General features: G+C 50.4%; 1 protein-coding gene across 13 annotated transcripts in view; it reads right to left on the bottom strand.

Moving 5' to 3' along the window:
* Positions 1–24027, bottom strand: part of Ralgps1 (Ral GEF with PH domain and SH3 binding motif 1) — a 245250-nt gene that overhangs the window by 26253 nt on the left and 194970 nt on the right. For 12 of the 13 annotated variants that reach the window (XM_046451201.2, XM_046451200.2, XM_046451204.2 and 9 more), the window contains 4 exons: positions 16052–16189; positions 14506–14599; positions 10894–10961; positions 772–898 (listed from right to left, as the gene is read on the bottom strand). In XM_046451201.2, the coding sequence (XP_046307157.1) occupies positions 772–898; positions 10894–10961; positions 14506–14599; positions 16052–16189 (427 nt within the window). Of the gene's footprint in view, positions 1–771; positions 899–2606; positions 4517–10893; positions 10962–14505; positions 14600–16051; positions 16190–24027 lie in introns of those variants that run through there. The other variant, XM_046451205.2, reaches the window with a different exon arrangement.

The following is a 24027-nucleotide window of genomic DNA, read 5'->3' as shown; positions in this document are numbered from 1 at the left end:
CTCACCATTGCAAGGGACATCACCTTGTGACCCTCACTGGACTTATTCTTACAGCATGCATAATAATAGCAGAGGCCTGCATGGCTCTCAGTGACCTCGGCCTCACAGGTGTGTGGCAGAGCATCTATGGAGGGGAAGGAAACGCCAGGTACCCAGAGAGCGACCCTCTCCTCCCTCAGCCCCGGAGCTCCTCCAGGCTGGGCTGGGACCGAGCCTTAGTGGTAGAAGGAAGGAATGTAGGGAGGACAGAAGGTGGGCGGGTGGGAAGGAGGAGACGGGAAGAAAGCAGGCAGGAGAGAGGGAGGGAGGGAAGGATGGACCCATCTGACCAGGAGTCTGTGCCCAATGCCCAGGGGACACAGGCATGACTGTTCGCAGTCATGCTGAGGACCTACACGTCCCCCAGCTGTCGGCCTCATTGGACAGTGAAGAAGATGCTATGAGGACAGAAAACTGCTCTGAGGACAGTCGCTGGTGTCGGCCTAAGTGAGTCGATGACTTCGGGCATGTTCTCTGGAATCCCACCATTGCTCCTCTGTCCTTTCTCCATTAGCCCAGAGTCTGGGACCCCTGTGAATGGCACAGACTGTGCCACCAGGGGCTCTTTCTGAACCCACACCAACCTCAGGAGAGTTGGCTGGCCACAGACCCCAAACCCCCAGGATGAGGTGGGGAGAGGCCCATCGGGCAGGGCTCTCCCAGCATTTCTGCAGCCATGCCTGCCAATGCAGGCCAGTCTGAAGGCCGGGGAAGGGCTATGCAGTCACCCACTTGTTGCCCAGGCTGTGGCTCTTCCTGTGTCTGGGGACTGGTGGCGTGGGCAGGCTGCCGGCCACAGACGCATCAGGACAGGTGGGCCTCCGTCGGAACCTCGCCGAACTGGAGCCTGCAGAGGGGCCTGTGAACAGAGCAGAGGGAGGGCAATGGGAGTGGGTGGGGTGGTGGCTCAGGGATGGGAAACCCAGGTTTGGGGTGAGGCCCTGGCCTGGCTGTCCACGTGCACTTGGGCCTTATAGCTCCTACTGGTCAGATGCTGACTTTTCCCTCCCAATGTCATTGACTCCCAAGGCTGATAACCCACTGCCAGGATGGCCTGGGTCCCCCTGGGCACAGGGCCCACTGGATATCTGATGTCTCAATTCCTGCTTCCAGGTGGCATCTGACAGACCAATCCATAAAAATGGAACTAGGGTAGCATGACCCTAAAGCAAAGGTTCTTGGCCTTGACTTTGCAGAGCCAGAGGGGTCTAGGGAAGGCCTGTTAGTTGCGGGGACTGAAACTACATCTAAGCTTCTGTGCATTTTATTGGCAAGGGGATCCAGCTGGTAGGATGGATCTTTAAGGCTTTTGTTCTTAACCAGGGGATGTGTCAGAACCACCTGGAGAGTGTGGGCTGTCCCTGAGGGCCTTGTGTTCTGCATAAGCTCTGCAGTTGACCCTGAGGCACCCCTGGGGAAGACCCTCTGCTTTAAACCCAGGCAGGCTCTGTGTGGGGGGAAACAACTCGTGCAATTACTCCAAAGAAGAAGAAGAATGAAAACCATCCTGCTGTGTTTTGCTTTTGCAGTATTGCTGGAGAAGAATCCAGAGGGTGGAACTGCCTTGTTTATCAGCAGCCGTGTGAGGCTTACGGTCCCACTGCCTGAGTCACTCAGCTCCCACCCTGGTGCACAAAAGTGGTTTCTAAAGGTCAGGCTGCACTGCTGCTCCTCCCTCTGAGGTTTAAGTGGAAGCTTAGCGGCCCTGGAATGGAGCAGAAATGATAACGATGCTAACTGATTTGGCGCTGCAACCTGGTGCAGTGCTGGGTGCCAGTCTGTCATGCTGCAGGTGGGCACACTGAGCAGACCAGAAGGTGGGGCTTCCAGAGCTGCCACCTGCTGGAGGCAGGACTGAACCCAGGCATGAGGCTCACTGGACAGAACACAGGGAGAGACTGTATGAAGGATCTGGGGAGCAGGTGACACTTCTCCAGGAAATTTGGAATGGGTAAGCCCAGTCACTGCACTTAGGAAGGAAGGGGGAGGGCCTGGTGCCCACTGTGCACTAATGAGCTGGCATTGTCCATGTCCTGGCTCGCGGACTCGCTGACTTCTCTGAAGTAGGTTCTTTTGTCATCGCCACTTTAGAGGGAAGATCAGAGGCACACCAGGGCCCCAGGCTGGAGGGTGCTGCAGCCTCCGCTGGTTGCCTAAGGCCTGCCCACTCTTGCCTGGCTCCTTCTCACTGGGTCCTGCTGTGCACAGGGCCCCACTGACTGGGCAGCCCCATTGGCTGTCTGATGTACCAATTCCTGCTTCAGGTGGCATCTTGAGAACAGAATCTGATGGACCACAGAATCTGTGTAACAACAGAACCACAATAACCTCTGCATGTAGTTCCTGCTTGCTGGCTGGCTTCCCACTTTGAGTTCTCCAGAACTCTGGACCTGCTTCCGTCTCTTCTACTCAACTCTCTACCCTCCGTCCAGGACTAGGCCCGGATGTGCCCCCTCCCCTTTCTGCTCTGGAGTATTGGGAGGCATGCCTGGCCTCAGATACCCCTCAACCAGCTGGGGAGGGTGGGCGGGGGCCCCAGTGGAAGAGCCCGTAGCCTCCTGGGCCAGTGTCAGAGCTGATCTGCTCTCCCAGCATTGGGTTGCGGCCACTCCCCCGCCCCCTGCATTGTTGACCAATAGCCTGAGTCTGACATGGAACCAGAAGAATTTCCATTCAGCTGGGACCCAGATGGGGGGGTGCTTTCTGCCAGTAAGTGACACCCTCTGCTACTGAAAGGCCTCACGTTCCTGCCCGACCAAGCCTGGGGTGGCCCCCACGTGACAGTGCCAGGGTCACTTGTTTTCTGGTGCTGTTGTAGAGGTGGGCAGCTGGCAAGTTTGCTTGCCCCGTCCTCGGGCAGGGGAAGGGGCGGGATGGGGGTGATGATAATGAGCTGGGGTTCTGCACTTCATAGCAGAGTGCAGTCCCTACTGCCCAGCCTGATATGGCACGGATGGCTGGAAAAACTGACCATGTGGCTTGACTATCTCAGAGGATTGCTCTATTTTTCCTCAGCATAATTTTTCCATGAATAATCTTTAAATCTCTTTAAGTGGCTGTTTCTTTAGCAGTTTTATTGGAACATATGAGAACTGACAGTCTCTGTGGGGAACGAGATATTATGTGTTGAAGAAAAAGATCTGGTTTTCATTACATTTCTCTCAAGAAACCAAAACACTGTCCAAAAGACCACTCATTGATTAGAAGAGAAAAAAACCACAGGGCCTTCTAATAATGGCCTTGGAGTGGTTGGGGTAAAGGACAATGAACACTGATGACAAAGGACTTGGGATCCGGAGGTGGCCAGGCCTGGACTCCCACCTGTATCTGCACTTCAGGCTGAGCAAGGGTCTTGGGCAAGTCACCTCACCCCTTTGAGCCCTCAGGCTACATCTACAAAACAGGAATGGTGATCCTGTGCCCGCAGCCTCCCCGGGAGGGGTCAACCACACAGTAACCTGCCTTCTGCTCCCATAGATGTTTACTGCTCCCTGACCTAGGGGCTGCCTCTGGGCCAACCACCAGAGCTACAAAATGGATTAGAAAGATGATGTTCTGCTTTTATGGGATTGGGAGTCAAGTGTGGGAGAGGTAACTGAACCCAGGAGAGACTCCTGCTTTGACAGGAGAATGAGAATAATCAGTGCAGCAGGAGCATCATCTGTACCAGGAGTGAAACACCACCACCGTGATGGTAACGGTGCTAAATGCTAACATTCACTGAGCACTCCTGAGGTTCCCGAACCCAAGATAAATGCTTGGTTCACAGCATCTATTTATTGCAACAACACTGTCATGCAGGTACTATTGTTATCTCAATTTGACAATGTGGAATCTGAGGGTCAGAGGGTTCAATAACCTGCCCAGTTGAGCAGCTGGCAAGTGGGAGAGCTCTGGCTGCTGCATTTGAGAACCCAGAGGGAGGACCAGAGAATCCTGGAAAATCTAACATCCCAGCTGTTGCAAGAAGAGCTCCAGCGTGAGCAGCGACGGAAGCAGAAGGAGCTGCGTGTGCAGACTCAGGTGACGGCAGGCTCCAAGGAGCCTGGAGATTCCCCAGGGGAAGGTGCTCTGGCGCCCTCAGACTCCCACCCTAGGAAGCCCCTGCTGACTGGAGAGCAACTGGATGTGGCCAACTTGAGGCTGCAGGTGGGGTGGAGAGGTGTGGCTGAGAGGTATCCAGGAGGCGGCCAGGTAGAGATGTAGAGGGAGGGAACCCGGAGTTACCCTCCTGGAGTGGTGCCCTGCACTCAGGGGGAGGTTTGAGGGATAGTGAGCAGGCCGTGTGGGGCTGGTGTCTGGAGGCCACTGGCTGGCCTCACATGGCTGCTGAGGAGGGCCTGCTCTGGGCTGGGGAACCTCTTTCCCACGGATTTCAGGCTGCCTCCGAGTGCTGCCCTGGGCCAGCGCTGTCCTATTCCAGTCTGCTTGAGGGGCGCCTTCCAAGTCTTGCACATCGGGAATTAATAGGAGGCAGCTGTGACAGAGAGGAAACTACTTAACTTGGAGTCACAAGGCTTGGGTTCCAGTCCCGCCTGAGTGACCCATCTGAATGGGAGGCTCTTCCAAAGTGTGTCTTTCCTCACTGGAGGAGGAACGACCATGTGCTACTGGGAGCTCCTGCCAGCACGGTCCCGGCTTCTCGTGTGCAGGGCGGACTTCTGCCCAAGTGAAGGCTCAGTGTCCTCTGTTTCCTGCTTGCCTGAGTCAATAGTCCTGTTCCCAGACTGAGGACTTGGGCCCTTCTGGGTCTGCCGGAGCCCCGTGGCTCTTAGGGATGCTGGACCTCTTACACAGAAAGTCTCTGAGTGGGTGGGCTGGGGTTGTGGCTCAGTGGTAGAGCCCTCGCCTAGCACATGCAAGGCCCTGGGTTTGATCCTCAGCACCACATAAAAATAAATAAAATACAGGTATTGTGCCCATCTATAACTAAAAAATAAATATTAACCAAAAAGAAAAAAAGAAAGCCTCTGAGTGGGTTTCATGGAGAGGTCTGGGAACTGATCACACACATTTACTTCCACATACATTTTGTGTTTCTCAAACATGCAGCTCTCACAGGTCCTTGCTGCAAGCCAAGATCAAGCTTATACACCACACAGAAGGCCACTTCATTTCCTCTTGAAAACAGCATCCAATCACCCCTCGACTGGGCTTAGGTTGTGGCCTGCTCTCTGCACAGACAGAAGGTGCAGACTCCCAGGCCACAGGGAGCCAGGGGAGCCTGGTACCTGTGTGCCCCTAGCAGGACAGTGAGACTGGGCAAAGTGGGCTTGAGTCTTGGCCCCTCTGTTGTTTTTTTTTTGGTTTTTTTTTTTTGGTGCTGGGGATTGAACTCAGGGGCACTCGACCACTGAGCCACATCTCCAGCCCTATTTTGGATTTTATTTAGAGGCAGGGTCGCACTGAATTGCTTAGCACCTCATGGTTGCTGAGGCTGGCTTTGAACTCACGATTCTCCTGCCTCAGTCTCCCTAGCCGCTGGGATTATAGGCATGTGCCACTGCGCCTGGCTTGGTCCTTCTTCTTGACGTTGACATGACCAACTCCCAGCCCGTGAGCTCCTTGTGTGGAAGCCCTCTGCCATTCAGAAGACAGAAAAGGTTTCCAGAGGGAGGAGCCTCTGGAGGGAGGCAGGCCCTACCCCATCCCTGGGCTGCTCTCTTCCTCATCAAGCAGAACTTGGGGTTGCCAACAGACCACTTGGAACCCAAAATGTCTCCTCCTGGTGAAAGACCTAGGGGGCTCCCAGTGCCTTATCAGGCCTGAGGATGCCAATATGGCCACAGCCAGAGGACAGCAGTGGCCACAGGAGGGCTAGCTGTGTGCTCAGGTCAGTCTGGGAGGGTAGGCCTCCCGTGCACCAGGGGGCCCTGTGAGGAGAGTTGGCATGACATCGAGGGCAAGTAAGAAGTGATGGTGGGGATCTACTCGGAGGGGACACAGAAGTGGCTGCAGGGGTCCCTTGAAAGGGGATATGCATGTCTCTTGGTCAGGGAAGGTAAAGTCTCTAGAACACTGTGCCAGTTCCCAGGAGAGGGACAGGTGAACTGACCACTACCTGGAAGTCACAGCGCCCTACAGCAACAGCATCCACTGCTCTGACTGTGTCCCATCCTAGGCTATGGTCAGCAAGTAGAGGAACACAGGGAGAGGAAGCCACACTGCTGCTCTCTTGCCACAAGCACCCAGGCCTGAAGAACCCCAGTCAGGGCAGGGAAAAGAGATTTAGTGCCAGTCAGGTATAGAGTTCTGATTCTAGTGTCTGAGGACCAGTGGAGACAGTGGCTGGCTCCAAGTGCCTATAGGAGATGCAGGGATGTGCCAGGCGGTTTCCTGGGCAGGTGCTTTTTTTTTGTACTGCACAGGTGCACCAGGCAACAGGGACAGAGCCCTGAGTGCTCCGGGGCCCTCACTCACACCCTGCTTTTCCCATGTTAGATACAAGTGACACATCTATCCAGGCTCCTAGGCTCAGCAATCGGCTCTGCCACTTCTTTGACATGTGAGGCTGGGTGAGCCCCTGGCATCCTCACCTACAGAATGGCCCACATCACAGGGAGGTGTCAGGGGCACTGAGTGAGCACATGGCAGAGATTGGGAGGACAGGGATGGGGCAGCAGCTCCGTTTTCCTCCTGTGAATTAGCTGGGGTGCTGTCCACATAGTCCATTACTGCTGCCTGAGTGGTAGGGTCTCCCTCCGCTCTCCTTAGGCCTGAGCAGGCCTTGTGGCTGCTCTGACTCACAGAGTGAGGCTGGGTCATGAAGACCCTGCCATGCAAGCTTCCTTCATGCCCTCCTAGGACATTCATTCTGGGGACAGCCAGCTGGCCCCAGCCTTGGAGTCTGATGACTTAGAGGCTGCCATACTGTGAGGAAGCCCAGCTGCTATGGAGTGGCCCTAAGTATGTGTTCTGCCACTGCTGCAGCCCCAGCCCAGCAAGCCCCAGGCATCTGAGTCATGATATCTCCAGATGTCTTCAACCCCAGTCTGACCTTCTGAACCATGGATGTGTATTTGTCATAAAATGTTTGTTTTGTGACCCTGGCTTCTGGGGGACATGGCTGATAAGTACCTGAGTAGGAGCTGGGTGAGGGCCATGGGCCCCTGTGCAGTGCTGGCAGGTCTTCATTGGAGCCTACCTGGGAGGGCTGAGAGCACTCCCGTGAGGCAGAGTGTGCAAGTGCCATGCGTGGGCTTCCCAGCACCTCCTCAGAGATTCCCCTAGTGACCCTGTGGTGAGAGACTGTGGTGTGAAGCATTCCTGTTCCCAGGAAAACCAAGGCTCAGAGAGATTAAGCCAACTGCCAGGGGTCCTACAGTCCCCAGGTGCTTGAGTTAAGCTCTGAACCTCGGTCTGGCTGGCCCTAGTACAGGGCTTAGTACCAGATGATAAAACCAGGAGACAGAAAGATGCATCAGAGAGCGGTCCTGAAGTGCAGGTGCAGACTGTGGAGGCCAAGGCCAAGGCCAAGGCCAAGGCTACCCTGGACTCTAGTCCGAGGACAAGTGTCCTTTGGGAAAGCCATGCAGAGGTGGGGCCAATCTGGAAATGTCCTAATCAGTTCCAAAACCATGAAATGTGTCTTGCCCTCTCTTAGGGTGAGTGTTCTGCGTGAGTTTTTCTCTCCAGGAAAGTAGTAGTTCATTTATGTAAGCTAAACATTACATGAGGGGGAGCAGGGGTTTGAAGATGTGGCATTCCTGGCCTTTTTTCCTCCACAGACCTGGAAACCAAGGTTTCTTCATCTCCTTTCTCACAGCCTATTTGTTGGAAGTGCATGGCCATTCCCCAGGGGTGGAAAGTGGGGGACAGCCCTCTCTGGGGTCTAGGGGCCATCCAAGGAGCCAAAGGAAGACTGCAGCTTAGAGACCACTTTTGATTATAATTAAGCTCCTGGAGAGGCAGTGACCGTGGCTCCTATCAATGCCTGGGTCAAGGCCTCCCAGGCCCCGAGGCAGAGGAGCTGGCTAGAGAAGGATTAGAGCATGCCCCATCCCACTGCTGGCCATCTTGGCCTGCTCACACTGGCCTTCTTTTGATTATGAACCTGCCAGTTCTTGCCCTTGATTTTGCTGCCTATCTTCCCCACCACTTGTGAGTGCTAGGGGTCAGGGTCTTGCCTTGCTCTTGCTGGGCAATTGGCCCATAGCATGTCTGAATGAATGCACGAGAACATCTGGGGGCCTTTCCTTGGCAGGTGTGGGGATGTCTGACTGCTGGAAAGAGCCCCAATGGAGCCTAACCCCCCTCCTGAGTAACGAAGGGAGGCTACGTTCCTCCCATTCCTGGGACTGCATGAGGCACATTCCAGTTCCTGAGTCTGGTCGGGCTCCTGCCACGCGGCTCAGTCTAACTGCCAGACCCAGAGAGGCCTCCCTGGAGCTGCCTTTCTGGTCCTTGCCTCTGGGGGACCCCTATCTGCCCCTGGCTATAGCAGCACCCCCCTCTCTGTCCTTTGAGGTGGCGAGGGGAGAGTTTGGGCCACTGAGCGTTCTTCAGCCTTCAGATACTCCCCAGCCCTCTGGTGATCAATGCAAACCTTCACATCCTGCTTCCAGGGCTGAAGCCAGGGATTTGGAAGACGGGTGGAAAACACTCCTGTGTGCCGGCTCCCTGCACTGAGTAGAAACTTGCCAGCATCAGCACTTCCCTGGAAGGCTATGCAAAATCAGTGGTCAGCCCATGCTGGAGCTGCCACCAAGACTGGGTGCCAGGAGCTCCAGGGCTGGGCTGAGGGGTAAGGCAGGTGACTAAGGCATTTACCCAGGGCCCCTCTGTGCTGGGCTGGTGGAGTTCCATACTGGGCCCTCCATCAGGGGGCTTTTAGTCTGGTGAGGAAAGTAGACATGGGACAAAGGAGCCCAGGGATGACTGGAGGGACATATAGTGCAGGAGAGGTAGAGTGCTGGCAGGAGGGTGCAGCATGGGGCTGGGGCCAGTCATAAGGATTCTAGGCTTTGCAGGTCACAGGGGCTCTGTCCACCCACTCATCTCTGCCATTGAAAGCAGACAGGCAATCTGTCTGGGGGTGGGTGTGGCTGTGCATCCTCCTATGCAAAAATCAGGGTGGGCCAGTTTTGGCCCACAGCTTGCTGGCCCTTGTGAGATGGCACCTGACCTGGTGGGGGTGGAAGCTGGGGAGGCCTCCCTGAGGCAGTGCCAATTAGCTAAAAGCTGAAGGCTGATTCAGTGACAGGCAGAATCTTGGTGTTGACAACCACAGCACCAATGACAAAGCTGCACCTGTGGGTCTGGTGTGTCAGGCTCCGCAATGCTTCACACATATCACCTCAGAAAGTCCCCATGACAGCCCAGTGAGGGACGAGTATGTCAGTCCTACTTTACAGATGGAGTGTGGGTTACAGAGCATCTCAGAGGAAAAAGTTGTCTGGGGGAGTATTCTAGAACAGGGAGCAGGTGGAGACCAGCCCAGCCCCAAGAGCTTTCCCTTGGACACATTTGCCAGGGGCCATTTGTCATGGGAAGGCAGTGAGCTTGGAAGATGTTTTAATGGTGGGCACAAGGAAGCCCCATGAGCTCCATGAAAATCAAGCCATGGCCAACAGTGACTTGAGTACCTTGAGGTGTAGATAAGAGCATCTTCCAAGCTCTGAGGAGCAACCATATTGCCCTCTGCCAAGTTATCAGAGGACCAGGGTGCTAGGGTATGGTCCAGCTGGCAGGATGGCGTTCACAGAGGCCGGGAGACAGGGAGCTGGGAATGCAGCCCAGGGACAGGGCAGAGGCCTTGCAGGGTGGGGCTTGCAGAAGGCTGCAGTACTGCCCAGCCCCGCCACCCCATGGCTCTGACATGGGAGCGTGGAGATGGTGGTTTGAGCAGGTCCAAGGCTGGAGGGGGCATGGCAACGGCTTGCTACCCCTTCCCAAATAGGCACTGCATGTCAAACTACACTGGATGCCTTCCAAACATGGTCCTGGTCTGACATTCTAACATTCCTGGGATGATGGTTTTAGTATCCCATTTTATAGGTAAGGAATTGAAACCCAGAGGGGTGAAGTCACGTATGTAAGACTGCAGTGGTCTAAATCACAGGTTAGTGTGCTCCAGAGCTCAAACTAGGAGAAATGCTGCTAGAGATCAGCCCTGGTCACTGAAAGCTGGCTGGACTGTGACTAAAAGGTAACATGATGAAAATGACAGTGAAGCCACCAACACCAGGGGCATTGTCACAATGCGCTGACACAGGCAGAGCACTTTACGGGCCTGACTTATCAGGAATTATGACAGCTCTACAAGAGTGTGCCATCTTAGCGCCACTCTGTGGGGGAGATCACTGAAGACCAGAGAAGCCACATGTCAAGCTGGGAAAGGTGGGGCTGGGGCTTGATGCAGAGCCTGGGAGCTCATCACCAGGAACATGTGTGCACGCACATGTGCGCTCCCTAACAGGGGAATAAATCCAATGCTCCCAGGAGGATGAGCCACCTGAACATGGTGACACCCAAACCCTAGGCATCCAGGGCACCCCTGAGGGGCACATAACCCAACCCCCGGCCCACATGCCCCAAAGGTAAAGGTCTAGGTGGCCTGGAGAAGATCCTGGGTTTTTCTGTTCCTCATGCACACTTCCAACTTGGGGCTCTGTTTTTCCCTTTCTTGGGGCTGTTCACTCCCAGGGTCCTCCAGGGAGCCTCTGCACAGGGGTGTCCCTCAGGGGTCCAATGTGATCAGGAGCCTGGCAGGTTGGCATGGGACACCGAGTGGGGACAGTTGAGTCTGCCACACTCCAAACTCAGCTGTGCCCTTTGGCTCCACAGGCAAAGGCCAACCCAGCAGCCACCTTTAGTCCATGAGGGCTCTGATCCTACCTGAGGTGGCTACGATACCTGCAAGATCTTCCTTGGATGAAACTAGTCTTGGAGAGCTGCTTCCTGGTTCAATTCTGAGTGACAGTCTGAAACAAAGATTTTCACAAAATCAGACGGGCCCCTGGCTTATCCGAGGGAGAACAAAGCAAGTGTGCATTTGGGGTTGGGATATGGGATGTCATTGAAGGGCCAAGTAGCCACAGGACCCAGGAACACTGTGAGATCTGCTCCCAATCACAGCTGCATACATTTTATAAATGAGGACACTGGGGGCAGTGGGACTAAGTAGCTTCCTTTCCCAAATTCACAGGGCCAGCAGTGCAGAGCAGAGCAGGGATGCTCTGACACACATGAAGGCCCTGTGGGTCACAACTGGCAACCTGGGGTAGCTCTTTCTGGAGTGGATGGAGACAGCCCCCAGTGAGGTGAAGGAAACCCTGAGCCCACTACCAAACTGACTGCAGGCTTTCTGTCTCCAGAGAGCTGGCGGCTCCAGCTCCCCCAGGCTACAGAGTCGGGGAGATCTGGGACCCCTGGGCCTCCCAGCCAGATGGAGGGGAACCAGCCCCTCTCTGCACACAGGAGGAGGGCCAGGTGCCCCCTGCTACAGCAGAGGCATGGAACACCCAGACAGCCTCCTGAATGGAAGCAAGAAGAAAAGAAATGGCCTGGCAGCCTGCAGACCTCCTCTCACAAAGAAGGAAAGAAAAAGGGAGACAGCGCTGCCCGGGCCTGACCCAGCACCCCAGGAAATCCCCTCAGGCGTTCTCAATGGGGGGAAGACTTACTAAAAAGATGGCTGAACACAACAAAATCTGAAAAATGAGAGGATGAAACAAAGGAACAAGATGGAACAGGGGACTGTGGACTGAGAGGACTAAATGGAAGATTGGAATGAGAACGTGCTGGCCCAACACCTCAGTGGAAACAGATCACCTGGGGACACTGAGCACTGGGGAGGAGCTCGCAGCCCTTAGAGAGGAGCTCAGGACGAGGAGGGCAGAGAACACGCAACACATGGCACCCTGAACGACAGAAGCCAGGAAATGGCATGGATGAGAAAGTCCATCAGAGCAGAGAGACCCTGCGTGGCTCTGAGGCTGTACCCTATAGGGCTTTGGAACTTCACAGAGCTCTTCACCCCCAGGCAGACAAAACAACAGACTTACTTGAGACTTCTCTACAGCACCACCCAAAGCCAGGAGGCAATGCACAGGGTCTACAGGCCTGGGGGAGAGCAGAGCCCCAGCCCATGCAGACATTTCCATGGAGAACTCAGGGAGTGCAGGACCCATGAGGGAGGGGAGGGGCCTGCTTCCTGATGAAATTCAGCTATTAAGGGAGCGTTTTGAAAATAAAGACTCCAGGAACTGAGATGCTGTGGGGGAACAACAGGTGGTAAGAACTGAATCCATTTAAAAACATGAAACAGTAGGAATTGTGATTCCTGAACATGATGTTTATGTTATAAACTTGAACTACGCTGTCCAATAATAACACAACTAACAAAAATCTGGAAGGTGGTGGAGGTGAAGGAGGGGGTAGTGCTCATAGTTTCAGCTTTCAAAACTGGAGCCAACTGATACCGGACACAGTAGAAACCTAGATACAAGGAAACTCACTGACTCAGGCCTCTTCATGTTTTTCCTGATCCCTCTTAAGAATCTTAGGAGGCTCATTTGGAAAATAATATCCCTTGTAAAAGAAATATTATTTAGAGAGCAGAGATTCTTGCCTTTTATTTCAGTTCCTTTTTCTTGTTGAATTAAACTAAAATACTTGAATTAAAAAATAGCAAGGGTGGTATGATCCTATTTTAATAAATTCCATCATTGCATCCATCCATTGGTCCATGCTTCATGTACATGTAAATTTTCCACACATAGAAAAATGTCCAAAATGATGTTTACTTAATTCTAATGGGTGTGCTTTCTAGGTGGCAGGAATTTGGGTAATAAAAAAAAAAAAAAGGCCAAAGCACTAACTGGGCCTCTTGGTGCAATACCTCAAAGCAGACGGGAAGTGTGTTAGGCAAGTAGGTCACCAATGTCCTATGTGAGGGTGAGAAGCCAGTCTCCAGGTGCGAGCTGGCCATGGAGAGGATGCCCCCAGCAGAACCACAGGCCCTGAGTCCTCTTGCTACTCAGAGCCAGGACCTCCCTGGGAAAGGAGCCCCAGTGGTGGCTGATTGGGGCCAAAATGTAGCCTTCCCTGCTGGGCTTGCCCATTTTGGCCACAACAAAGGGGTGACCGTCCTTTAGCATCAAGTGCTGAGGGTGCTCTTTGACCTTCAGAAAAGAAGGCGTAATCGCTATCAATCTTCAGCCTTTCCAGGGATTGTGTCATGGTCACAAATATTTATAGACCATTTTTCTCTTTAAAGAATATCACTGTTAATGAAAAACTACTGTCTCTTTAAATCGAAAGTCTGGCGCATGAATGGAAAATATTACCCAGAACCTAAGCAGGAATAGTCTCGGCTGCAGGGCACTCTTTTCAGGAACAGCAAATGCTTTGTGAATAAAACAACTTGTGTGATGAACTGCAGTTTTAATGGTAATCTCTGGCTTCATCTGTTCTTGTTGCTATTATGTAATAGATTACAATTTCACATTATTTTTAATTTTGACAAATTATTTTATAATAACAACTAATATATTACGTCTAGGATCTTAGAACCACAGAGGGAACTCTGAAAGAAGACAGATCTCCAGGCCCCACCTGAGACATCTGGATGGTTAGAAAGTGTTTAGGGCAGCTCTGATTTATAGCCAGGACAGCAAGCTGCTATGGCAGAGCTGGCCAGTGGGGCGCTGCTGACCAGCCGTTCCCAGATCCCAGTGTGGGACTCAGTGGCCACAGTTCTCCACAGTTTTCAGTGGCTTAGATGAATACCAAGTAATAAGGAAGACCAAATTTGTAGACATAAAACTGGAAGAGAGAGAGAGAGAGAGAAAATCCATACTAGATAACAAGATTCAAAGGAATCATGGTATACTGGGAGCAACCAGTAGGATAAGATTTAAAAGAAAACCTGTAAAGTTGACATTTAGGTAGCAAATGATCAACTGCAGGATGGCTGAGACTGGCCTTGATATCAGGTTACATGAAAAGGAACTGAGACTCACAGGTGACCTGAAACTCAAAATGAGCCAAGAGGATGCCCAACCAATATGGCAGGGTTGATACCCAAAGTCAGCCTTCTCCCTCCAAAGACAGAAACGCTGGATATACTCCCAGGTGTCTCCAGTGAAGAAAGAACTGAGGACCAGAGCAGGGTGAGCCATGACAAGCCACAGGGTCTGCAGTGGTCTCTCTGACAAGTGGGTCTATCCACAGGGGCTGCCAAGAGATGGTGCTGGGGGTTCACTCGCTTGCCCCATGGGCCACGTGGGAAAACCACACTCAGAAGGGAAAACAATAGCTCGGACCTTGGGGCCTGAGGCACCAGGGCTGTGCAGACAGTGCTGCTGTTTACCTGGTTTCTGGAGGGCATACAGTGCTGTGGGTGCTGGGGCATGGGGGCCCTGTTACTTACTGGTCCCAACAAGGGCTAGATCACCCCCAGGGACTTGAGTGCTAGGGACAACACAGCTGGTAGGCCTGACTCAGGGGTGGGTGGGGACTCACTTATAGTTGTCATCTTCCACGAACTTCTGGAGCTCTTCAATGTAGCGCACTGACTTCAGGTACTTCTGCACATGGGGCAGGGTTGTGAGGTGATCTGCAAAAGGCAGACAAAACCCAGAGGCCTCAGTCTCTCCCACCTCCAGTCCCAAAGGAAAAGCACAGGAAGTACAAATTAGATGCTCCTTGGATACTGAGGTCCATTCCCTCTGCCAGCAGTGCTGACCTGCCTCGGGGTCAGACCCTGTGCTGGGCACAAAGGGTGGTCAGACCTAGGTTAGGCCCTTGAGGAGCGACCCCTAAATGTGTGGGCCACAGACACCACACTCCAAGGCCACCACAGTTCTCTGGCCAGGAAGGAGAATCTGAGGCCTCCACTTAGAGCTCAGAGTTGGGAAGAGAAGGTGTGCTGACCTCTAGAACAGACTAGAAACAGCTGTCTGTGCCCTAAACATATGTCCACTGGAGGAATCAGGCAAACCTCCCATGCCTGCCCACTGTCTGTGTGGCAGGAATGCAGGAACCACTGATTTGGGTGCACAAGCCCAACCCAGACCATGGCCCATGGCTTTAGCTGATGCATGCTGGGAAGAAAGGCAGGAGCCCTGTGCCTGAGCACCAGTCTGAGCTGGACTGGGCTCCAGGTGACTCACAGGAGTCATCTATCTTAACCTTCACTCAGCCTCACATAGGAGGCATGGAGGAAGAACCTGGGCAACTGAGAAGCAACAGAGCCATGGTGGACCCAGGTTAGCAGAAGCCATGCCACACCACACTGCCTCTCCTTCTTGGGTGATTGCTGCCAGCCACTCTCTGTAGACTTCACAGTCACTGCACTCCTCCTGAGGGGGCCACGGGGTGGGACAGAAACTTTAATTGGCAGGAGTGGAGGAGGCTTTGAAGAGGATGGGTAGGGAGGACCCTCTTTTTCCTGGACGGGCATCCAGATGCTGGGGGAGCCCTTGGAGGCTTGGCCCCTTGGCTGCCAGATTCTGAAGGTCATTTTACTTCTCTGAAGTCTCCATGTTCTTGTCTGTGAAACGCGAGTAAGGACACCTGCTTTAAGAGCTGATGCAGTGGCAAGTGAGGCTAATAGTGAAAGGTGAGAGCTCTCCCTGAGCTCTGCTGAAACATGAGGGCTGTGCCCAGAGCACCGCTCACGTCATGGCCCCAGCTTCATGCATGAACAAACCTTATAGAGGAGAAAGTGACTTTTCAAGAGGTAGCTCTGAGACTTCAACTGAGTCTGTCTGACCTGAAGCCTATGTCTGTGACTGCTCTGCTCATCATGGTGAGTGGAGGCTCTGGGACAAGGGAGGCCCCTGCATTGAGAACACAGGTACCTGTCAGAGGAAGGCTGACCTGGATGGTGGCCTTTGAAGACCAAACTGATGTGGAAAGGATCTAGCACATATTTGAAGCTTGAGATATTAAAATGAAGAGCTTTGTTGGACTACCTGGTTTCTGAAGTGTTCTAGAAGAAATTTGATGTTGGACCCAAATTTCAATGATGCAAGATCTTAAAATCTCAAGAAACAAGGTTACTAACCATAGCTGCAGGAAACTTGTAAATCAGCAATTATTCGGAGAATATTGTTCATCTGATTAGATCTTTGTTCATTTTCCATGATGCTGCCTGAGGCAGGATATGCAGAATCGATGTAGATTAGATCCAGAAGATAGATTCCTAAAATTAAAGAAGACATTAACTGTGGTCGGAGTTCACTACTGATCAGAGCAAAAGAGCACAAAATAGCCCTGTTCTGCAAGAAGGTAGAAAGGATGGCTCAAGGAGACCCGTTTTGACTGCAATTCCAATCCTGACTCCTCATTTTTCATGCAGACTGTAAACTGAACATCTGAGCAACATCCAAAATGAATGCTGGCAGAGTTTAACATTTCTTGTTCATACTTTTTCCAACAATAAAGCTTTTTACTTATAATACAAATGGAAAATAACAGGACATGAAAGAGATGAATACTTTAATTTTTCACCAACCAGTAAAGTTTATTTAACAGGTCTAAACTGTCATGTTGAGCAGGATATCTGTTTGAGCTGTTATAGTTTGGATCTGGAACATTTTCCAAAGGCTCATGTATGGAAAGCTTCAGAGATTTAGGGAAGTGACTGGATCATGAGGGCTCTAACCTTAAGAATGGATTAGTCCACTGGGGGATTCATGGCTAAATGGAGACTAGGAGTGGTGGTGGAGACTAGGAGGTGGAACCTAGTTGGCAGGGGTGGGTCCTTGGAGGCATGACCTTGGGGACTGTATCTTGTCTCCCCCATTCCTTGCTCTCTCTCACTTTACCTCCCAGTCACCATGAGGTAAGTAGCTATGCTTCACTACTCCCTTCTGCCATGACACTCTGCCTCACCACAGCCCAGAAACAATGGAGCCAGCCAACCGTGGACTGAAACCTCAGAAACCAGAAGCCAAAATAATTCCTCCCTTCTTTAAGTTGTTTATCTCAGGTATTTTTTTCAAAGCAATAAAAAAAGACTAACATGTTAAATTCTCTTCATTTATTCACTTAAGTGTGTGTTTATTTGTCTCTGTCCAAATAGTATGCATGCACGCACATATACAATCATAGATTAACTAGAGAACAAAAGAAGAGATTAAAAATGGAAAAGTTCTCAGTACACAGAACTAAGACTAGACAGAGAATTCTCCTGAGAATGCTTAAAATAAGGTATGATATAAAAACATTGTCATGGGCTGGGGATGTGGCTCAAGCGGTAGCGCGCTCGCCTGGCATGCGTGCGGCCTGGGTTCGATCCTCAGCACCACATACAAACAAAGACGTTGTGTCCGCCAAAAACTAAAAAATAAATAGTAAAAACATTCTCTCTCTCTCTCCCTCTCTCTCCCTCTCTCTTTAAAAAAAAAAAAAAAACATTGTCATAACAGGCCAGTAATGAGCTGGGGGAATTCAGGTCAAGTTGCCAGTGAGAGAGAGAGAGAGAGAGAATATATATACATACATATATATATATATATATATATATATATATATATAAAATAGTGGTATAGTAACAAAATCAGCAAGCTTGGTGTTTTGGTTTCCTCCTCCTCCTCTTTCTTTTAGTTGTACATGGACACAATGCTTTTGCTTTATTTATTTTTATGTTGTGCTGAGTATCGAACCCAGTGCCTCACAAGTGCTAGGCAAGTGCTCTGCCCCTGAGCTAAATACAACTCCAGCCCCACAAGCTTGGTTTTACATAAACGAAAATATAGTTCTTTTCAGATACCAATAGACTACTTACAAAAATTTGTTTATACTAGGTTATAAAGAAAAGGAACTTTAGATAGGGTAAAGGCAAAGGAGGGGGCATGGAGGTAGGAAAGATGGTGGAATGAGTTAGACATCATTACCCTAAGTACATGTATGAAGACAGGAATGGTGTGAAAATACTTTATGTACAACCAATGACTTGAAAAATTGTGCTCTGTATGTGTAATATGAAATGAACTGCATTCTGCCATCATATATAACAAGTTAGAATAAATAAAATTTAATAAAAAACTAAAAGAAAAGTTCTGTAAGTTCTAAAAAGTAAATACCATATTATTCACATGCTTTGACCTTACTATAATACCTCTATGATTTAAATCCTAAAAAGTTCTAACCATTTGAAAACACACACACATATACATATTCATAAGTAACTCCTAGGTCAAAGAAAAAACAAAAAAAAATCTAAAATAAAAAAATCTGTTTGAAGATGATAACAGGAACACTACATATCAAAAAAGTATGGTTCTGGCCAATATGGTAATATGAGAAAATTTTATAGCCTTAGAAGTTTATTATTAAATGACTAAGTATTATTACAAACACAGAAATTAACCTCATACTTTAGAGTTTTGCATAGATGGAGAATACTGAACTAGGAATTATACCTTCATTATCTTATTTATCCTTCCAATAACCCATTTTATAGAGGGAAAAAAAGGAAACTCAGAGAGGATGTGTAACTTGCTTGAGGTCACAAGCTGGTAAATGCTGGAGATGGGAGTTGAACCCAAGCCTGCCTCCTCTGGAGTGCACGCTTCCTGCTGCCGTAGTGGACCAATGGTACTGGATACCATGACTCACTCGTCTGCTTTTAAAATAGTTACACATTGTTATGGGAAACCATTAAATCACAGAAACATATGCTAGCACTTCTCATAGGAGTCATTTCCACTTCCTTTCTTTCTGGTGGTACCATGCTTCCAATATTTACTAATTAGAAATAATTTCCCTTGAACAGAAGCTCTAAGTCTGGTAGGTTTGAACCCATGGCTTTATTCTTTCTCTTAACTTTGTTTTTCCTCTCTCCTCTTTAAAATGTAACTCAGTTACCTCCCCAAGGACTCAGCAATGGCAATCCTGAAAATCCCATTATTGCTTCAACCACAACAGAAAGCAACCCCCAGAGTTGAGCAAGGGGTGGAGGGATGTGGGCCACGAGGCAGTGTGACTGCAGACACAGCACACAGATGTCAGCCTGGCTGACTCAGAGGGGCTGGGCAAATCTCAGCCCAGAGCAGGATAAGGGTAAAGGGGGCCTTCTGCTTCTGGGGTCTACTGAAAGACCGAACTGACCCCTCCTTGTTGCATCAACTCTGGGAAGAAGGAGGAGATAACTAAGTCTCAGGGATTAAGGAGCAAGAGGGCTGGGACTTGCCCCAGGTCTGTCTGGCTGCAGGTCCAGCCCCAGCCCCTCCTTTCACCCTGAGGAGTGGGGGTTCACTACTGCCTGAGAGTAGCATGTTCATGGATCCCTGCCAGGAAGCACGCACACTCTAGCACCTGCCTTCTCCTCAGGCCACAGTGTGCTGAGGATGGGGTGGACCCCACCAAGGAGGCTCCTGGCTCCAGTGACTTGGGGAAACCTACCCCTGGTCATGCATGAACAGACCCTCCGCTAGACAGTCTTCTACAGCCACAGCGGCTACAGGAGCAGATTTTCTGTAGCTAACAAAGTTTTCAGGGAACCCTTTTCTGTGGCATAGTAGTCCATATTAGGAAATATTTATACACCCTAAGCATAGGAAATCATAAGAATAACCACCTCCAGCTGGCACTGTGCCAGGTGCTGGGCTGATTCCTCTGTTAGTGCTCGCCACAGGCCCAGCTGGAGACGTGATTGTGTCACCCATGTACTTAAGGCCTGATTCCCCACCAGCCTAAACCCTGAGATCAGGCGGTGTGTCCTGTTCTAAGGGCTCAGTCCCCGGTGTCTGGAACAGACAAGGAGGAGCTGCGTGGTAAACACCAGCTGAAGAAGGGAATGCCGGAACAAAGGCATATTTTATTCATCACAGACAATAACTGTAGGAAGCGCATGTTGTTCTGTAGCTGAAGAGACACCGAGAGTCACGTGACCATGATGACCACTGATGTTTACTGAGCACTTATTATGCCACCCCAGGTCCTAAACTAAGAGCTTTGGATAGGTTACTGATCTGTAAGAACAACACTGTTGCAGGAGGTCTCACCCCTGTGGTACAGAGGAAGGAACTGAGCTGAGAGAGGTTGCATTGCTGTCTTAGGTCACACAGTGGGGGAGTTGCACAGGCAGGATTTGCACACAAGTCTGTCCAGGCTGCTGTATTATCAGTCCTTCTTTCCCTTCAGCCAGATCTTCCAGTGCCTAGCCAGATGGCGACATAGCTGAAGCTGGGGGGACCACACTCTTCCAGGAAGGCTCATGAGGAGACTGTGGCTACCTCTCCTTGCTACACCAACCACCTCTTATTCCCTACTCCATCATGGCCATTGGAGCATATCTGTCCCAGGTCCCATTATCAGTGGCCCACCCAGACTTGGGGGGCTCTGCCAGATCTGTAGCATTGTAGGCAGTTGTGAGTGGGGGGGGGGCAGAGGCAGACTTGGAGCCTTGCTTCTGCTACCTACCAGAGTGAGGGTGGCCTCAGGTGAGGCTTTTCATCTCCTGGGACCTCAGTTTCCTTGACAATTAAAGTGGATAATAACTGAGTGAAGGGAGTCTCCTGGCCTAGGGCCTGGACCATTGAAGTTAGGCTGACCCTGACCTGGCTCCCTTGTGAGGTCTCACTGGGATCAGCAGTGGATGTTCAAGAGAGAGAAGCACCCAGCTGCATTTGCCATAATCATGGATGGTGCCCAGAAGCTAGTCACACAAGGCCACTCCGAGCTGGACCATGCTGGGAGCTTCCATCTGGAGGGGATAGCACAGCTGGACATCACAGCCCTTATTCCTATTTAGACAGTTAATGAAGCGGACAACACTGTGTTGTTGGCCCAAGAAGATGCGCAGCAACAGGACCAGCCACTGACTTTGGCTGCCGTAGGGCTGAGTGATGCCAGGGACTGGGCTGGAAGGGGAGGTGTGGACACTTCAGAGGAAGGAGCTGTAATAGTCCCAGCCACTGTCTGCTACTGGGAGGATGTGTGCTAATATCTCATGCACTTTTGCAGCAATCTTGACAAGCAGGTACCCTCATTCTCCCATTTTACAGGTTAAGAAACTGAGATTTAGGAAGAAAAGTGACTAGGCCAAGATCAAACAGCTTGAAAATATGAGTCAGCCTATCTGACTTCAAAGACTTGGGACCGAGATCAGTGCTAGGGGCTTGGGGCTGGCAGGGTCCTAGCCACAGAGCTGGAGGCATGAGGAACACTGCTGTGGCCTGCCTGTTGAGGACACTGTGGCAGCTGGCTCCAGCCCCATGCCATGCCACCCGCAGACCAGCCCTCCCTTGAGGGGGCAACTCCCCAGACCACACGTCTGCTCTGCTGCTCCTTTGTGCCCCACACAGGGCCTGGCGACACTGCCGTGGCTGCCACATGAGTGCCAGCCAGACTGCTGTGGCGGGGCAAGGACCCCCAGGGCCTGGAGCCGGCAGCCCGGCTGGCTGTGTGGTGGAGCCCTCACCGAGGCTGGGCTGGCCTCAGCATGAGGGGTGGGTGGCCACCCCTGCTTCCTGACCTGAATCCGGGCTCCCTCCAGAGGCATGCCCAAGATGCCCCAGTCCCAAGGAGGGAGCTCTCAAGAACAAAGGACGCGCTCTCCTGAACAGACCCCTGCTCTGAGGCTGAGGGACACCCATGTTCAGTGGCGCAGAGCCCTCTGCAAGGCCAGGCACTTGAGTTCCCCTGAGCCAAAGCCCGCGGCTAGCCCAGGGCTCCCCGCAGGCCCGGGGACTCACTGCGCCCTTGTTCTCCCATCGCCGCCCCGTCTCGCTTCCAGCCCAAGTCTGGTTTTGGTTTTTCTCACACGGCTTTCTTTTCAATAAGGAAAATTCTGCTGTGTTGAGGGAAAAAAAATCTTTGCGGTATAAAAATGTGCCACATTTCCATCTCAAGCATTCTATTTTCTCTCTCTCCTTTTCAAAGTTTGAGATGAAAGACTTTTTCCCATATTCTCCCACTCTGCCTTGCAAAGCCCACTCTCAGACTTCAGAAATGAGGAGTGCTGGCACCCAGGACTACACTGTGTGGTTCGATCACACTAACTGTCCCCATAAGTTCCAAATGAAATAACAGCAGCTGCTCGTTAGGGTTTGCGTTTGTTTTTTTTCCAAGAGAGCACAAAGCAATTCCATTTTCTGAAGACAGCCCTGGCTCCCTGAGAAGATGCAGAAGACTGTGTGTATTAATTAGTGCCTGCTAATTAATATCAAGCATGCAAAACAGGGGCTTCAGAATAGATCCTCATTTAAAGAACAATTCCTATGGGCAGTCTGTGGGCTGCTCGCTGTCATGGAGACATATGCTTCCAGGCCTGCAGGGAAGGGGAAGGCCGGCCCAGCAGTCACGTGTCAGGTGGTGAGAAGCCGTGTTTTCTGCAGGAGCACATGGCTTCATTTATGTCTTGGTGTTGTGGCTCATGAATCACAAAGTCACATGGACAAAGTCCTGCAGCCTGGATAGAATCCTGGGGTCCAGAGGAGCCAAGTCTCCTCCAGGTTCCCCAAGGTGAAATGAGGACATGGCCAAGATCCCTGGGTGCCCCGGGGATTACCTGGCAATATAAAGGTGCAAGGAGGTAACCTACTGCAAGTGTATTGCAAGGGTCCCCGGAGAGCTAGGGATGGCATGGCATGTGCTGGGGTCCTAATCAGCAGAAAGAAAGGGGGTGAAGAGAGGGCATTGGTCTGGTGACTGTTATTGGCCTTGTTTTGTGATAGACCCTATGCTACATGTACCATCTCATTTAAACCTTCAACAACTTTACTGGCAAGAGAAGAAAAAAAAAAAAAAAACCCAAAAAACAGACACTTTTGTCTGCCCAATATCCACTCCCTAATTCTTCTGGAAACAGCCCTTGATTTTCCATTGGGGGAAATCCCACCTTCCACACTCATGATCCATGTGGTTCTGGTGGGTCTGGAGAATTCACTCCTTCCTTTTCCCCAGGGGTAAAAACAACTTCTTAAAAAAAAAAAGCATTTGGTAAAGAAAAACCTTTACCAAATAACTCAGAGATGAAAGAAGGAATTAAAATCACTAACTATCCACACATGATGTAATCAAAACCTTATAACTATACTCAGAAAAAAGTCCATACTTTAGAAAGAAAAAAATGCATGGTCTTAGTATTTATCATAGAGAATTAGGATTTTTTATACAGAAAAAGAATAAAACATAGCAAAAAACAAGAAGAACACAATTAAAATATAAAAGCAGAAATAATGAATTAAAAAAACCAAAAGTCCAGCAGAGTAATAAAAAAAATCTGAAAGTTGGTTCTTTGAAAAAGAACTGAAGAAATAGAGAATATTTTGGTATGAATGACAGAGAGGAAAAAAAGAAAGAAAACACAGATGTACAATGTTAGTGGTGAGAAGGGGCTAAGACTACATGCATGGAAGAGATGTTAAAATAATTGTAATTTCATGGCAACAAGGTTGGAAATCTAGATTAAATGGTTGCTTATTAGGAAAATCTACTTTTTCCCAAATTGTCTCAAGAAGAGGCAAAAACTTCTGCTAATATTAATATTTTTATTAAACTAAAAATTTGCTAATATTCTACCTAAAATATTAATATTTAGAAAGACACTATAATTCAAACTACAATACCTGGAAACTCGTTCATAAAACCTTTAAAGAAAATCTGAATGTTATTTAAAGTGTTTCATACCATAGAAGGGAATAATTGCAGCTCTTTTTGACTCTAGCATAGCAAAACCCGACAGAGGTGGCAAACATCAGAGCATTAAGATACTTGCAAGTTATAGGACAGCTGATATATAAAGAGCTCCTACAATGAAGGCCAATGTTATAGAGGATGAGCCACATGCTCATGTGGACGAGATAAATGATGAATAAAGATGTGAAATTTAGCTGGGCACAGTGGCGCACACCTGTAATCCCGGTAGCCCTGGAAGCTAAGGCAGGAGATTGGGAGTTCAAAGCCAGCCTAAGCAACTTAGTGAGGCCCTAAGAAACTTAGTGAAACCCTGTCTCAAAAAATAAAATAAAAAGGGCTGGGAATGTGGCTGAGTTGTTAAGCACCCCTGGGTTCCATCTCTAGTACCAAAAA

Source organism: Marmota monax, unplaced genomic scaffold (assembly GCF_021218885.2).
Source record: "Marmota monax isolate L192 unplaced genomic scaffold, Marmota_monax_Labrador192_F-V1.1 WCK01_AAM20220418_F8-fsc00020, whole genome shotgun sequence".
NCBI lineage: Eukaryota > Metazoa > Chordata > Mammalia > Rodentia > Sciuridae > Marmota > Marmota monax.
Note: the sequence above shows the minus strand (reverse complement) of the source record. Positions and strands in the feature narration are given on the sequence as shown.